This window comes from Petromyzon marinus, chromosome 41, assembly GCF_048934315.1.
Source record: "Petromyzon marinus isolate PM22_M1 ecotype Great Lakes invasive population chromosome 41, UKy_Petmar_22M1.pri1.0, whole genome shotgun sequence".
Taxonomy (NCBI): Eukaryota; Metazoa; Chordata; class Hyperoartia; order Petromyzontiformes; family Petromyzontidae; genus Petromyzon; species Petromyzon marinus.
Genome location: NC_133707.1, coordinates 4,497,642 through 4,515,525, shown reverse-complemented (window position 1 = coordinate 4,515,525; position 17,884 = coordinate 4,497,642). Strand labels below are relative to the sequence as shown.

The window sequence follows — 17,884 nt, the reverse complement described above, 5'->3', positions numbered from 1 at the left end:
AACCCCGACGTATATCGGGGGGACCCTGTATATTCTATAATTGTGAACTTAGGACCCGTATATTAGAAAGTGTGTGTCCTCGCCTGTAAACATTCGGCACTGCGCAAGCATTGATGCGAGCAAGTCCGACTGCTGATGAGACACTGCGTGTCGAAGCCGACCTAGAGTATTTTTGTTAGCTTGTGCTGAATCAATGCTGCTGACATTACGTGCTCCCAGAGCACCGTGGGGGGCCGATGGGTTGTGTTATATATTTATTATTTTTCATGTGGCGATACAAAGGGGCCGTCCATAAATGACGTCACGCGATTTTGGACGATTTTTGACCCCCCTTCGTCACACGACGTCACAAAAAGTCAGACCCCCACTCAAATATGACGTCACAAAGCTCTGCCCCCCCCTCCCCAAAATAAAACATGCTTCAAATCGCTTTAAACTATTGTCATTGTTGTGCGTATTTAATGTGGCGCTGCAATCTGATGTTGTAGGAGAAAACATTTATTAAAAAGTCTATTTAGTTAAGTAGAACGTGTTGTCTATATTTATTTAAAGTTGCGCATTTTGATGTGACGTCACATTTCTCACCTCCCCCCCCCCCCTCGTCACACATCGTCACAAATGTCTGACCCCCCCCCCCCCAGGTGTGTGACGTCATTTATGGACGGCCCCACATTATGTACGTGCAGACCTATAGTCTGCGTTTCGATATTGTTACATACTCCACGAGGACAGCTGATGATTACATTTCGCCTTGCAATTAAGCGGCTTAGGTAGCCGTCTGGAGGCTAACGGTGCGTCACTCCGCAAAATCCTACACACTCGGTGAAGATTGGGCCGCGTGTGGAGTTTATGAGAGGGACAGACAGCCCCGACACGTGTAGTTCGTGCGTGTGTGTTGCGTGCTCACGGCCAACACCCAGTGACGATTATCTGAACCGGTCCTGGGCCTCCCCTAGGTCGACTCAGCCTCAAATGAGTACCTGGTGCGGTGTGTAAACATCGTCACTGGGGAAACAAAGGCGGTCGGGCGTGGTGCTGGACACCCACTCCCTCGTGTGCCGTTCCGGCCTTCATAGGTGCTCGCTAACAGCACTTGCCCCTACAGTCTCTTCAGGCTATACGGGGGATCTTTGTCTTTGTTGTGTGAAACCGATGCCAAGGCACTCCGATCACTCCCGCAGCAGCTGCCAACCGTGTTCAGTCGTAATGATGGGATTTGCCTGATTGATTTTCTGCCTTGCCCAGGCAATAACCATCACAGAGAACCAGGGGGTGGCCTCCTTCCCAAGAGTTACCGACTAACGGGCACTTCGCAAGCAGGCCTTTAGCGGGCGTTGAGAGACCTTTGATGTTTAATGATATGAAAAGTAAGTGGGCTTGGGCAAGACAGGTATTGGCCAGAGGGCATAATGGGCCGGAGGGCATGATAGGCCAGAGGGCATGATGGGCCAGAGGGCATGATGGCCAGAGGGCATGATGGGCCAGAGGGCATGATGGCCAGAGGGCATGATGGGCCGGAGGGCATGATGGGCCAGAGGGCATGATGGCAAGAGGGCATGATGGGCCAGAGGGCATGATGGGCCAGAGGGCATGATGGCAAGAGGGCATGATGGGCCAGCGGTCGAGACTGAGGATATGGAGTGGCAGCCAAAGGAGGTAACTCGTCCCGGGAGAATGTCCACCGCTCGCAGAGATTTTTACCCAGCAAAACAATGAACGTTGGGCCGACGTTGGTCCAACGGTTTCAACCACATGCCACCGTTGGCTCAACGTTCGCATTTTTACTGGGTAAGCGCCACGAGTGGGGGGTTGGTTTGGCAGGGACTGGCGATTGAGCTGTCCAGCATGCGATGTCAGGGTCACGTGTCACGCGCAATGCAAACCTGTCATATCATGTGCCGTGTCATGTGACCGTCACGCATCTTGTAAGCTTGTACCATCACGTGTCACTTGTCGTGTCACCTCCGTCCCCATCGGCACGTGCCATGCGTGTCGTGTCACGTAGCCCTGTTCCATCCCACGCCAGGTGTCTGCATCGCTTGTCACGCGTCACGCAAGCCTATCCCATTGCATGCCACGTGTCACGTAACCGTATGCCGTCACAGGTAATGCACGGCGTGCCACCCTGTCCCATCACATGCCAACGCGTCGCACGTAACTCCGATGCACGTGCGTCGGGTAGAATGCACGTGAGCTGCTGAGTGTTCACGGTGGCGGGAAGGCCGCTCGCTCTGCGCCCAGGGTTTATTTTTTGAGAACGAAACCGCACAACGTCACCCAATGAATCAGCCAATCACTCGCCTAGTCACTCACTCAGTTAATCACTCAGTCAATTACTCGCTTGGCCACTCAATGAATCACTCACTCAGTCACTCATTCAATGTTTCACTCACTCAGTCATTCATTCAATGTTTCACTCACTCAGTCACTCATTCAATGTTTCACTCACTCAGTCACTCATTCAATGTTTCACTCACTCAGTGACTCGGTCATAGCGTCACTGACTGAATCACTCACTCAAGTCTCTTACTCACGCACCCACTCATTCACTCAATCGCTCCCCATGCGCTGTGCGGCGGCGAACCCGTCACGCGGACGCGAGTGGCGAATGCTGTGGTAACGAGTAACACTGGGCAACGTAGAGTAACGTGGAGTAACGCAGAGTAACGCCGGGTAACGCCGTATAGCGTCGTAAGCTCACGAGTGAAAATTCCACGCCCAGGGACCGGGAAAAACTCGCCGCTCCTCCTCGCCGGGTGTGTGGGAAACCCAACGGACATCCCCACCAGGGACCCCCACAGAGATCCCCACAGAGACCCCCACCAGGGACCCCCACAGAGACTCCCACCAGGGACCCCCACAGAGACCCCCACAGAGACCCCCACAGAGACCCCCAACAGAGACCCCCACAGAGACCCCCACAGAGACCCCCAACAGGGACCCACACAGAGACCCCCACAGAGACCCCCACCAGGGACCCCCACAGAGACCCCCACAGAGACCCCCACAGGGACCCCCAACAGGGACCCCCACAGAGACCCCCACAGAGACCCCCAACAGGGACCCCCACAGAGACCCCCACAGAGACCCCCAACAGGGACCCCCACAGAGACCCCCACAGAGACCCCCACAGGGACCCCCAACAGGGACCCCCACAGAGACCCCCACAGAGACCCCCAACAGGGACCCCCACAGAGACCCCCACAGAGACCCCCACCAGGGACCCCCACAGAGACCCCCACAGAGACCCCCGCAGGGACCCCCAACAGGGACCCCCACAGAGACCCCCACAGAGACCCCCAACAGGGACCCCCACAGAGACCCCCACAGAGACCCCCCACATAGTCCCCCACAGAGACCCCCACAGGGACCCCCACAGAGACCCCCACCAGGGACCCCCCACAGAGACCCCCACAGAGACCCCCCACAGAGATCCCAGGCGAAAGACTCGAGCAGAAACCCCCAACAGGATCCTACGATGGACCCCAACCGTGGCCACAGGAGGGACCTCAACAGGGAACCAACAGGGACCAGAGCTAGGACGCCCTCACGGACCCCAGCAGGGCACCCCAACAGAGGTCAAAGCGAGGTCCCCTACGACGGCAGCGAGCCCAGCAGCGAACTCGGGTGGGCCGGAGGGCCCCGGTGGGGTCCGATAGCGATCATCATTCAAGGCCGCGAGAAAACAAAAGCGGCCGGTGCCGGCTTCGCCTGTAGCTTCACGTGACCGGACGTGAATCAACGACTCTCGTGTACGCGCACGACATTCGCGCGTACACGCGAAGTTTTGTACGCAGACGACCTTACGTACGACAACCTTCGTTACGTTTCCAGGAGCCTTCCCATGCACACGTAATGTCCACGTATTCATACGCATATTTAAATGTATTTGTGATCTGCATATACAGAGGACGTCCACACGTACACACGATGTTGACGTGTACACACGACCTTCACATGAACACATCATATACATAGGACCTTTATATGTGCAATGCGCTTCTCATGTACGTTTGCCCATTTACACATGATCTTCACATGTACACGTGGCCTTCATGTGTACATGACATATAAAGAGGGCCTTCCCATGCATACACGACCTTCATATAAAGAGGCCTTTCACATGCACACATGGCCGTCACATGTACACGCGACCTTCATCTGTGCAGATCATATACAGAGGAACCTTCACGTGTGCAGATGAATTTCGTATTTGCCCACAGCTTTCGGATAAACGAAATCCCTGTGACCAAATTAAGTCGACGGCCACTGCAAGTGGGCAACCCAGAGATCCGATCTCAATCCAGAAGGTGGCGATGCTGAGGCTGTCAGAGTGGTCCTTGAAGGTGCCTCTGTCATGTTCGCAACAACCACACCATCTAGCGCAGGGTCGGCAACAAAAACAACAAGAAGATGATTTTTTTTTAGAATTCGGTGAATAGGAGACGGTGGCCTCTTAAATAAATAACGGTCACGAAGCAGTCCCTTAACGAGCCGCATGCCAAATTTTGATTTAAAGCTTTCGTGACTGCAGTAATTCATATTCTTAGTTTTTTCGGTAAAGTCACGTTGAAGAGATACACCCCTTCGTCCCATAGTCTCTACTATCGGCTCCCCCACCTACAAACTAGCTCGTTTTTTGTCTGAAATCCTGCGTCCTTTTACTGGAAAGACCACCTCTGCGGTACAAAATTCTACTCATCTGGTATCGACAATCAAGGGTATTTCCCTGTCCCCAGACGACCTGCTTGTCAGTTTTGATGTAGTTTCCTTATTCACCAAGGTTCCTGTACCTGACACCATTGCAATCATTGAAGACTTGGTTCATCAAGGACTAAACACTGAGGTACCCCCCCTGGTGAGACACTGTTTAACCAATACACACTTCACTTGGAATGGAACTTTCTACAAACAAACTGAGGGCACCCCAATGGGCTCCCCCCTTTCTCCAGTTATAGCTAACATTTTCATGAAGAAATTTGAGACTGACGCCATCCAGACTGCCACTCTGCGCCCAACCTTATGGAAGAGGTACGTGGATGACACTTTTGTCATCTGGCCACATGGCCGGCCTGCTCTAGACCAATTCTTCGACCACATCAATTCCATACACCCAGCCATCAGATTTACCATGGAAGTCGAAATAGATGGCAAGATACCTTTTTTGGATGTTCTAATTAAAAAGAGACCTGATGGTTCAATGAGCCACTCTGTCTACAGGAAAGCTACCCATACGGATGCTTATCTGAAACCGGATTCCCACCACCATCCATCACAGAAGAATTCTCTCATCAAGACTCTGTATCATAGAGCCCAATGCATATCCGACCAGGAACACATAAGCAGTGAACTCAAGCACGTACACCAAGCTCTTAGGGCTAATGGTTACTCCCACTATACAATCCGCAAAGCTATCACTCAAACCATGAAGAAGAACCCTCTTCAAAACCATCACTTTACCCTACATTGCTGGGATCACAAAAAAGATCTCCAAAATCTTGAATAAACACAAGATCCAGGTCCGTTTCAACACATTACATAAAATCCGTGATCTGGTTCCGTCTGTAAAAGATGTGATTCCGGACATACAATACCCTGGTGTCTACAAACTAAGTTGCCTCTGTGGTAGTAGTTACATTGGAGAAACCAAACGCCATGTCTCGGACCGCATTCGTGAACACAAAGCAGACCTTAAACACGGTAGGACCAACACCTCGGCCGTGGCAGATCATTGTTCTAATTCAGTAGGCTCACATGCCATTGACTTTTCCAAGACAGAGGTTCTTTGTAAGCCATCTGGCTTCCATGAGAGATTCGTTCATGAGGCTATCCACATATACAAGCACAGAGACAATTTCAACCGAGAAGATGGATTCTATCTTAGCAATCATTGGAAAGATTTGATAAACCATTTCGGGTCTTAATTGATTGTTCACGCTTACAGTGGCTTTCAGACAGCATACATTATAAAAAATTTCGTCTCCCCCCTCCTCTTTTCAGAATATAGATGGACTAGTCCTGGGTAAACTGCCAAATCGTTGCGCGTGGCGCTAACGTTTTTTTTTATTATAAATAAATAAATGCGCCGTTTAAAAATAAATGTATGCGAACCAACACACCTGAAGACGACCGTTTGAGTTATGGTCGAAACGTCGTGAGAATTTTTTATTGTTTTATATATATTTTATTATTTTGTTGTTTCTCTTCAACGTGACTTTACCGAAAAAACTAAGAATATGAGCCGCATGCCGTTCGGGAGCCGCATGTTGCCGACCCCTGATCGACGGCGAGGCGTGGTGGCATCAATGTCATCGGCCGTGACGACCTCGTGACCGCATGACCTTGACCTCGCCAATTCACCATATGTACATAGTGGGGTCAAACGGTCGCGTCCGTGAGACGATTTCCGTGGTACCTGTCCACGGATTGCGAGGTGGCCAGGAGGAGATGGCAACACCAGCAGCGAAATTCTGACATCCATCTGTGTGGCGCTTTGAGCGTTAACCCATTACACATAAGATGTGTTGTTTGCTGGGTTCTCCGGTTTCTTACCGCGTGAAATCAAATGTTCATCAATGGAATCTGGCCAAAGATCCCGGTGCAGCAGGGAGATCAATGCGGTACAGGCGCAGCCCTGCAATTCGTCACTCGCGCCACTGCTGGCGAAAGGGGTCTCCAACCCCGGCAGCGCTTGACAGCGCCTCTAGACGGGATTTTTGGCTTAATATTCCACGTTGTCCAGCCACGTCTCGGAAGAGGTGGGAGTACGTACCCACACTTTATGCCACCGAAACACGCGGATCCGGCCAATTGATCTAACTGTGGTGTTACCCAGAAACACTTGCCGGGTGGGCAATGTGGCAGAGCCCTCTTTAAAACGTCTCCTGAGACTTGGCAAGGCTTTTCTGAATAAAGGACCTTGATACTGTTATTATTATTGTGGTGGTGGTGGTGGCTGGCGCCATTTGACCGCTAGGGTTAGAGTTAGGTGTCCGGTTGTTTATTTTATTTAATACCGGGGGGGACGGCGGGGAGTGGTGGGTCCACCTGCGTGGTGTACCACGCAGCATCGATGTTCACTAATTTTATTTTTGCGTGGGCTGCCTTCTCTTCATCTTCCTCCTCCTTCTCCTCCTCGTCGCGCACACCTCCACAGGGAGGTATTTACACGATGCGTGCCCACTCACTCCCACACACACGCGCGCACGTGTGTGTGTGGGAGTGACAGTTTTACCCGTAATACACGCGGCGTCTGCATCACAGCCGATCGTTAATGATCTCACGCGTGCCGAATCATTCGCAAAAAAAAGCAACATCGATCTCCAACTTGCAAATGAATGCCCATTTGCAAACCGAAGCATCCAGAGAAAAACCACGCGTGCGAGGGGGCAGCACTCTATTCCGTACAGAGGGGGACAGGCGGAGTCCACATTTGTGCTGTACTGCCTTCTCCTGGCGAGCCAGGGTACGGCTCATCCTTCACCTCGACGCCCACGGTTAGAAAGGGAGTTTCACAACGTTTGTGTGCAGTGATCCACCAACCCCCGCTGCTGCCTCTTCACAGGGCAGGATGACAACACCAACAACGTTCACCGCCTCCACCACCACCACCACCGTGGAACCCCGCTGATGAGTCCGGTGACCACAAATCCCCTCCCTCATTCCAGGATGTTTAGCAGAGTACTCCCGGTGGGCTCCGGCGAGGAGGATGACGCCGAGGTGTGCGGCGCTGGGCGCGCCGGTGCCGGGACGCGCCGCGCGGGGGCCGCGGGGGCCGGTGCGTCGCTCGCCGAGACGACCAGGCCCGGCGCGGGCAGCAGGCCCGTCGGACCCACGAACGCGTGCAGGGGGCCCGCGTGCCGCTGCTGCTGCTGCTGCTGCTCGTGGGCCGCCTGTGCGCGGGCGACGCGCTGCTGCGGGCACGTGTCCCTGGGGTCGGGCCGCGCGGCGCACAGCTGCAGCTTGAAGGCCGCTTGGAAGCCGCGGCGGAAATTCTCGTTGAAGTATCCGTACACGATGGGGTTGACGCTGCTGTTGAAGAACGCCAGCCAGTGCGCCACGGGGTACACGTACATGTTGAGGAAGGCCAGGTCCCAGGGCGACAGGTTCGCGTAGTCGACGAGCATCATGACGGTCCACAGCGGCAGCCAGGACAGCATGAAGAGCATGGCGACGATGATGAGCATCTTGATGACCTTGACACGACGGCGCGTCACCCCCGTAGCCTGCCGCCCGTTGGCTCGCTCGGCAGCCTTCTCCCCGTGGCCTCCTCCGTCGTGACCCTCGTGGTCGTCCCCGCCGCCGCCGCCGCCACGCGACGGGGCCGCGGCCGACGCGGCCGCCGCGGCCGACGCCGAAAGGGAGCAGAGGCGGAACCCGATGCGCGCGTACATGAGCAGTATAAGGGCCAGGGGCGCCAGGTAGACGTTGGCGAACAGCACCGTGGTGTAAGCCTTGCGCATGCGGGGGTCTGGCCAGGCCTCCCAGCACTGGTGGAGCGGGTGGGTGTCGTTGCTGCCGTCGCTGTAGACCATGTAGTGGCCGCGGCTCACCTCGGCCGTGAGCATGAGCGCCGAGGGGCACATGATGGAGAGGGCGAGCGCCCAGATGACGAGGATGGTGAAGAGCGCGTGGGAGATGCGCAGCTTTCGCTTGAACGGGTAGACGATGCAGCGGAACCTGCAAGGGTCGCGCCCGTTACGCACGGCGCGAGGTGCTCGCCACAAATGAACCGCGGCGCCTCGCTGATCTCGTCAGGGAGCGTAAAGCATCACGCGAACTCCGATCATTGTGCAGCAGCAGCAACAGCAGCAACAGCAGCAGCAGCAGCAACAGCAGCAACAGCAGCAACAGCAGCAGCAGCAACAACAGCAGCAGCAGCGGCGGCGGCGGTGGCTTTTGGCTCATCCGTCGAAAAAAAAGACGGCTGTCACCGCATCGCGCGGCGCTTTCAGATGCGCTTCTGCGGCCGTCTGGAACGCTCTCTGCTTCCGATATTATGAAGCCACTGGGGGCTACGCACTTTTAAGTCATCTAGATTGACAAACTCATTTCTCTACAACTGCTTCTTTACGTGTACTTTGTTGTCCTTACCCCGCATCTCTGGTTAACGCGTTTGGCTACGTACAGTGCGAAAGAAGTTCCATTTACATACGACCTGCGAACGGCGTGGTGGTGAGGAGGACGAGGAAGGAGGAGGACGAGGAAGGAAGAGGCGCAAAGAGGAGGTGTGGGGGGTTAACGGGCGCAGAGACGCGCGCGGGCGTGATGACGTGAGGAGGAGGTGGTGTGAGTCGGTGGTGTGAGGTGATGGTGGCGTTAGGGGGAGGTGGTGTGAGTAGGTGGTGTGAGTAGGTGGTGTGAGGAGGAGGAGGGGTGAAATTGTACGAGGAGGTGTAGGGTGGTGTAGAGGGGTGTGAGTAAGAGATCTGAGGTGGTGATGTAAGCGTGAGGTGGTGTGAAGATGGGGATGCGAGGAGGTGGTCTTAGGAAGAGATATAAGAAGGTGGTGGTGGCGGTTTGAGGAGGTGTTCGTGGTGGAGGTGTGAGGAGGAGGAGGATGATGAAGGCGTTGGTTCTGTGAGGTGTTTTGAGGTTTCATCTTGCAACAACGTGTTCATAATTATTATAAAATGAATCATAGCCAGTTGTGAGGAGTGGAGGTGTTCGTGACGGCGCTCACCTGTCCACCGCTATGGCCACCAGGGTGAAGACCGACGCGGACACGGAGGTGCCCTGCACCAGGCCGCTCATTTTACAAACCACGACCCCAAACGGCCACCCTGCGCGGGGTCACGGGGGGGGGGGTCACACAGAGTCACGGGGTCACACAGAGTCACGGGGTCAGAGTCACGGGGTCATACAGAGTCATGGGGTCATACATAGTTACGGGGTCACACATAGTCACGGGGTCAGAGTCACGGGGTCAGAGTCACGGGGCATCACACATAGTCACGGGGCCAGAGTCACGGGGTCACACAGAGTCACGGGGTCACACAGAGTCACGGGGTCACACAGAGTCACGGGTTCAGAGTCACGGGGCATCACACAAAGTCACGGGGGTCGTAGCGCAGCACCCTGCGAACCGCCATACCACCGCTCCCCACTGGCGCATGTAGTCACGCACTCACGTAGTCACTCACGTAGTCACTCACGTAGTCACTCACATAGTCACTCACGTAGTCACTCACACAGTCACTTACGTAGTCACTCACACAGTCACTCACGTAGTCACTCACGTAGTCACTCACACAGTCACTCACGTAGTCACACACGTAGTCACTCACACAGTCACTCACGTAGTCACTCACGTAGTCACTCACACAGTCACTCACGTAGTCACTCACGTAGTCACTCACACAGTCACTCACGTAGTCACTCACACAGTCACTCACGTAGTCACTCACGTAGTCACTCACACAGTAACTCACGTAGTCACTCACACAGTCACTCACGTAGTCACTCACGTAGTCACTCACACAGTCACTCACGTAGTCACTCACGTAGTCACTCACACAGTCACTCACGTAGTCACACACGTAGTCACTCACACAGTCACTCACACAGTCACTCATGTCGTAACGCACGCACTCACACAGTCACTCACGTAGTCACACACGTAGTCATGCACGCGGTCACTCACGTAGTCACTCACGTAGTCACTCACACAGTCACTCACGTAGTCACTCACGTAGTCACTCACACAGTCACTCACGTAGTCACTCACAAAGTCACTCACGTAGTCGCTCACACAGTCACTCACGTAGTCACTCACACAGTCACTCACGTAGTCACTGACGTAGTCACACACGTAGTCACTCACACAGTCACTCACGTAGTCACTCACATAGTCACTCACTTAGTCACTCACGTAGTCACTCACACAGTCACTCACGTCGTAACAAACGCACTCACACAGTCATGCACGCGGTCACTCACGTAGTCACACACGTAGTCACTCACACAGTCACTCATGTAGTCACTCACGTAGTCACTCACACAGTCACTCACGTAGTCACTCACGTAGTCACTCACACAGTCACTCACGTAGTCACTCACGTAGTCACTCACACAGTCACTCACGTAGTCACCAACGTAGTCACTCACACAGTCACTCACGTAGTCACTCACACAGTCACTCACACAGTCACTCACGTAGTCACACACGTAGTCACTCACACAGTCACTCACGTAGTCACTCACACAGTCACTCACGTAGTCACTCACGTAGTCACTCACACAGTCACTCACGTAGCCACTCACGAAGTCGCTCACGTAGTCACTCACACAGTCACTCACGTAGTCGCTCACACAGTCACTCACGTAGTCACTCACACAGTCACTCACGTAGTCGCTCACACAGTCACTCACGTAGTCGCTCACACAGTCACTCACGTAGTCACTCACACAGTCACTCACGTCGTAACGCACGCACTCACACAGTCACTCACGTAGTCACACACGTAGTCACCACGTAGTCACTCATGTAGTCACTCCCACAGTCACTCACGTAGTCACTCACACAGTCACTCACGTAGTCACTCACACAGTCACTCACGTAGTCACACGTAGTCACCACGTAGTCACTCACACCGTCACTCACGTCGTAACACACGCACTCATAGTCACTCACGTAGTCACTCACACAGTCACTCACGTAGTCACTCACGTAGTCACTCACACAGTCACTTACGTAGTCACACAGTCACTCACGTAGTCACTCACACAGTCACTCACGTCGTAACGCACGTAGTCACCACGTAGTCACTCACGTAGTCACTCACACAGTCACTCACGTAGTCACTCACACAGTCACTCACGTAGTCACTCACACAGTCACTCACGTAGTCACTCACACAGTCACTCACGTCGTAACGCACGCACTCACACAGTCACTCACGTAGTCACTCACACAGTCACTCACGTAGTCACTCACGTAGTCACTCACACAGTCACTCACGTAGTCACTCACACAGTCACACACGTAGTCACTCACGTAGTCACTCACGTAGTCACTCACACAGTCACTCACGTAGTCACTCACACAGTCACACATGTAGTCACTCACGTAGTCACTCACACAGTCACTCACGTAGTCACTCACGTAGTCACTCACACAGTCACTCACGTAGTCACTCACACAGTCACTCACACAGTCACTCACGTAGTCACACACGTAGTCACTCACACAGTCACTCACGTAGTCACTCACACAGTCACACACGTAGTCACTCACGTAGTCACTCACACAGTCACACACGTAGCCACTCACGTAGTCACTCACACAGTCACTCACGTAGTCACTCACGTAGTCACTCACACAGTCACTCACGTAGTCACTCACACAGTCACTCACACAGTCACTCACGTAGTCACACACGTAGTCACTCACACAGTCACTCACGTAGTCACACACGTAGTCACCACGTAGTCACTCACACAGTCACTCACGTAGTCACGTAGTCACTCACACAGTCACTCACGTAGTCACTCACGTAGTCACTCACACAATCACTCACGTAGTCACTCACGTAGTCACTCACACAATCACTCACGTAGTCACACACGTAGTCACACACGTAGTCACTCACAGTCACTCACGTAGTCACTCACACAGTCACACACGTAGTCACTCACGTAGTCACTCACACAGTCACTCACGTAGTCACTCACGTAGTCACTCACACAATCACTCACGTAGTCACACACGTAGTCGCGTACGCACTCACGTTGTCACTCATGCAACCACGCACTCACACAGTCATGCACGCGGTCACTCACGTAGTCACACAGTCACTCACGTAGTCACACACGTAGTCACACACGTAGTCACTCACGCACTCACTCACGCACTCAACGCAGCCACGCACCCGTGATGAGGTTGTCCACCAGCGTGATGGGCATGCAGAAGATGCCGACGAGCAGGTCGCTGACGGCCAGGTTGAGGATGAACAGGTTGGTGACCGTCCGCATACGTCTGCTCTGCAGCACCACGTAGCACACGAGGCCGTTGCCGATCATGCAGAGCAGGAAGATGAAGAGGTAAGCGATGAGGTAGACGGCGGCCGTGGGGGGCGCGTGCTGGTAGAAGGTGTAGAAAGTGGCGTTGGTGGCGCTGAAGGAGGGGGGGAGCTGCCGGTCCCCCTCCGTGCGGTTCGGCGGCTCGAGATGCGCGGGGTCCATGGCTCCACTAGGGGGGGCTCCTGGCGCATCCCCCCCGCGAGCCCATGCGCGACGCTGTGGGGGTGGTAAGTGGGTGGTGGGGAGGGAGGGGGGTGTATAGGGACGACATCATCACGGCCAGGTCAGCAAGGACTGGGATGTGGGGTCAGTGTCACCAGGAAACCCCGACCACGTGTTCGGTAGGAACACAGATGAGGGTCCGGGACCAGGTCCTGTGGGAAGGCGGCAACGCGGAATTGAAGTCAGAATCTTGATGTGGACTGGAGGAATCCGATGAGCTATGAAGCTCTTTTTCACGGATATTTTTTTCTTTCCTCCAGGGAGCCGGGCCAGGTCCGCAGGGGACACGGCGCGGTGAACATTTCCCTTCATCGGCGATGATTGAGATGGCGAGGAGAAAAGGCGATTTTGTTCTGAGCGTTCCCCGCCGCTCAGGGCTTTGAGAATACAACCCCAGCGCGTCGTGAATACGAGTGGCAGAGCGAGTAGTGAATGTGAGAAGTGAATGTGAGTAGTGAATGTGAGTGGCAGAGCGAGTAGTGAATGTGAGTGGCAGAGCGAGTCGTGAATGTGAGTAGTGAATGCAAGTGGCAGAGCGAGTAGTGAATGTGAGTAGTGAATGTGAGTAGTGAATGTGAGTGGCAGAGCGAGTAGTGAATGTGAGTAGTGATTGTGAGTAGTGAATGTGAGTAGTGAATGTGAGTGGCAGAGCTAGTAGTGAATGTGAGTAGTGAATGTGAGTAGTGAATGTGAGTGGCAGAGCGAGTAGTGAATGTGAGTAGTGATTGTGAGTAGTGAATGTGAGTAGTGAATGTGAGTGGCAGAGCTAGTAGTGAATGTGAGTAGTGAATGTGAGTAGTGAATGTGAGTAGTGAATGCGAGTGGCAGAGCGAGTCGTGATTGTGAGTAGTGAATGTGAGTGGCAGAGCGAGTAGTGAATGTGAGTAGTGAATGTGAGTAGTGAATGCGAGTGGCAGAGCGAGTAGTGAATGTGAGTAGTGAATGTGAGTAGTGAATGTGAGTAGTGAATGTGAGTAGTGAATGTGAGTGGCAGAGCGAGTAGTTAATGTGAGTAGTGAATGTGAGTAGTGAATGCGAGTGGCAGAGCGAGTAGTGAATGTGAGTAGTGAATGTGAGTGGCAGAGCGAGTAGTGAATGTGAGAAGTGAATGTGAGAAGTGAATGTGAGTAGTGAATGTGAGTAGCAGAGCGAGTAGTGAATGTGAGTAGTGAATGTGAGTAGTGAATGCGAGTGGCAAAGCGAGTAGTGAATGTGAGTAGTGAATGCGAGTGGCAGAGCGAGTAGTGAATGTGAGCAGTGAATGTGAGAAGTGAATGTGAGTAGTGAATGTGAGTAGTGAATGTGAGTGGCAGAGCGAGTCGTGAATGTGAGTGGCAGAGCGAGTCGTGAATGTGAGTCGTGAATGTGAGTGGCAGAGCGAGTCGTGAATGTGAATCCTGCACGCACCTGCTGCGCTGGTATCCGACGCTCTCTCTGTCACAGCCGCTGCGCTCTCCTCTCTCCCCAACTCCGTCTCTCGCCCCGACGCGAACCTCCCCATTCACTCATAGCCCGGCTCGGCTCGGCTCACCCCGGCTCAGCTTAGCTCACCCTGGCTCGGCTCGGCTCACCCCGGCTCGGTTAGGCTCACCCCGGCTCGGTTAGGCTCACCCTGACCCGACTCGGCTCACCCCGGCTCGGCTCACCCTCGACTCGGCTCGGCTCGTCCTGGCTCTGCTCGCCCCGGCTTGGCTCGGGTCAGCTCAGCCCGGCTCGGCTCACCCCGGGCTTGGCTCGGCGCGGCTCACCACGACCCTGGCTCGGCACGGCTCGAGCCAGGGTCGTCGGGAGAGAGAGACAGAGAGACAGAGAGAGACAGAGACAGAGGGAGACAGAGAGAGACAGAGACACAGAGAGATACAGAGAGAGACAGAGAGAGACAGAGAGAGATGGAGAGACAGAGAGACAGAGAGAGAGACAGAGAGACAGAGAGAGACAGAGAGAGAGACAGAGAGAGACAGAGAGAGACAGAGAGAGAGACAGAGACAGAGAGAGACAGAGACAGAGACAGAGAGACAGAGAGAGAGACAGAGAGACAGAGAGAGAGAGACAGAGAGAGAGACAGAGAGAGACAGAGAGACAAAGAGAGACAGAGAGAGACAGAGAGAGAGACAGAGACAGAGAGAGACAGAGACAGAGAGAGACAGAGAGAGACAGAGACAGAGAGAGTCAGAGAGAGACAGAGACAGAGAGATAGACAGAGACAGAGAGAGATGGAGAGTGCTGCCCGGTCGGTCGGGCGCCGAGTGCAGACTGAGTGAGCGCGACAACACGCGTCTGCTTTATACATCCACGAGACAAAGACAAAACCTCCCGTATAACCTTGGCATACTCTTGGGGGCAAGTGCTGTTAGCGAGCACCTATGAAGCCAAACACGGCACACGAGTGGGTGGGTGGCATCACACCCGACCGCCTTTGTCTCCCCAGTGATAATATTTAGACTCCGTACCGGGTACTCATTTGAGGCCGAGTTGACCAATGTATACACACATATGTGTGTACAAAGACAAAGATCCCCCGTATATCCTGAACAGACGTCTGGAGCAAGTGCTGTTTGCGAGCACCTATTAAGGTACAGCGAACAAGCGGGTGGGTGACTAGCACCACACTCGGCCGCCTTTGTCTTCCCAGTGGCGATGTTTACACACGGCACCCGGTATTCATTGGAGGCTGAGTCGACCTAGGGGAGGCCCAGAACTGGTGCAGATAATCGTCACCGGTGTTGGTGGCCGTGAGCGAGAATCGAACTCGGGTCTCCGGGTTCATAGCGCTCCCCAAACAAACACAAAGATCCCCCGTATAGCCTTAACAGACTGTCGGGACAAGTGCTGTTAGCGAGCAGCACCTATGAAGGCCGGAACGGCACACGAGGGGGTGGGTGGCCAGCACCAAGCGCTCGACCGCCTTTGTCTCCCCAGTGGCGATGTTTACTACACACCGCACCGGGCACTCATTTGAGGCTGAGTCGACCTAGGAGAGAAGGCCCAGAACCGGTTCAGACAATCGTCATTGGCGTTGGCCGTGAGTGGGAATCGAACCCGGGTCGCTGGGTTCATAGCGCAGCGCGCTAACCGCTACACTACCGCTCCCCAAACACACAAACAAACACGCAAAAGCAAACACACAAACAAGCACACACACAAACACACAAACACACACACAAACACACACAAACACACAAACACACACACAAACACACACACAAACACACAAACAAACACGCAAACGCAAACACACAAACACAAACACGCAAACACACAAACACACAAACAAACACACAAACACAAAAACAGATACACACACAAACACACAAACAAACACACAAACAAACAAACACATACACAAAAACACACACAAACAAACACACAAACACAAAAACAGACACAAACAAACACACAAACACACAAACAAACACACACAAACACACACACAAACACACACAAACAAACACACACACACAAACACACACCAACACACACCAACACACACCAACACACACCAACACACACAAACACACACACACGGGCGCGACTGCTGGAGCCTCCGTTGACCCGAAGAGGGCGCATCTCGACCAGCCATGAGTGGGGTCAGCCTTGGACCCCCCCCCCCCACTGCAGGGGTGGGGTCAGCTCTGGACCCCCCCCCCCCCCCCCCCCATTGCACGCGCTGCCGCTGCGTCCCGAGCGCTCGCAGATCGCCGCCTTCCAGAAACTGAACGCCACCGCGGGGCTTCCTTGGAGGCCGCTGTTGGCTGAGCCCCTGGATTGTAACGTCGACGTCCGTACAGTGACGGATCTGCGCCTTGCTGCAGAGTGTCTCTCGGTGTGTGTTTGCATGCATGCTGAACTTCTTTCGCACCGCACGTAGTCAACCTGCTCGCTCCATCCACTCGCTCCCCCCCTCCGCTCCCTCCCCTCGCTCCCTCCCCCCGCTCCCTCCCCTCGCTCCCTCCCCCCGCTCCCCCCGCTCCATCCCCCGCTCCCTCCCCCCGCTCCCTCCCCCCGCTCCCTCCCCCCGCTCCCTCCCCTCGCTCCCTCCCCCGCTCCCTCCCCCCGCTCCCTCCCCCTCGCTCCCTCGCTCCCTCCCCCCCCCGCTCCCTCCCCCCGCTCCCTCCCCCCGCTCGCTCCCTCCCCCACGCTCCCTCCCCCCGCTCCCTCCCCCCGCTCCCTCCCCCTGCTCGCTCCCTCCCCTCGCTCCCTCCCCCCCGCATGAATCTTGATTTGAAGCTTTCGTGACTGCAGGAATCCACACTCTTTGGTTCTTTGCTAAAGTCCACGTGGGTATAAAATAAAATAAATCACCACGTTTCGATCGCAACACAAGCAATCATCGTCCGGTGGGAAAACCACAGTAATAATTTTATTTTGCTGAAGTGGAAGAGAGATGCCGTGGTAAGAGGTTATATAGGTCAGAGAGGGGGGAGGGGCAAGAGGGGAGAGAGATGGGGGGGGGGCTGCTTATTTTATACCTACGTGACTTTACCGAAATAACCAAAGAGTTTACACCCCGCATGAGTTGTCATATCGTCCCACCCACCGTCCCCACTCCCTTTTCAACAAAGGCACGCTCAAAGGTTTCCGACTGAACTCACCGCCCAGTTCACCAGCACTCAACTCACCAATACTAACATTCACCAGGCAG

General features: G+C 54.3%; 1 protein-coding gene across 1 annotated transcript; it reads right to left on the bottom strand.

Moving 5' to 3' along the window:
* Window positions 1–3,866: 3,866 nt before the first annotated feature.
* Window positions 3,867–16,850, bottom strand: LOC116951023 (neuropeptide FF receptor 1). The gene is made up of 4 exons (XM_032969293.2): window positions 14,650–16,850; window positions 12,870–13,236; window positions 9,683–9,782; window positions 3,867–8,679 (listed from the first exon to the last, which is right to left on the bottom strand). Exons 2-4 carry the CDS (start codon window positions 13,180–13,182, stop codon window positions 7,659–7,661), a joined length of 1,434 nt encoding a protein of 477 aa, XP_032825184.2. The 5' UTR covers window positions 13,183–13,236; window positions 14,650–16,850; the 3' UTR covers window positions 3,867–7,658.
* Between the last annotated feature and the right edge of the window lie 1,034 nt (window positions 16,851–17,884).

Excerpts from the sequence above, each read along its gene's own strand:
- LOC116951023 (XM_032969293.2), bottom strand. The coding sequence starts at position 13,182 with ATGGACCCCGCGCATCTCGAGCCGCCGAACCGCACGGAGGGGGACCGG. Across the intron at positions 9,783-12,869 it reads GGTGGACAACCTCATCACGG|GGTGGCCGTTTGGGGTCGTG; the intron begins GTGCGTGGCTGC and ends GACCCCGCGCAG. Across the intron at positions 8,680-9,682 it reads GTGGCCATAGCGGTGGACAG|GTTCCGCTGCATCGTCTACC; the intron begins GTGAGCGCCGTC and ends CGACCCTTGCAG.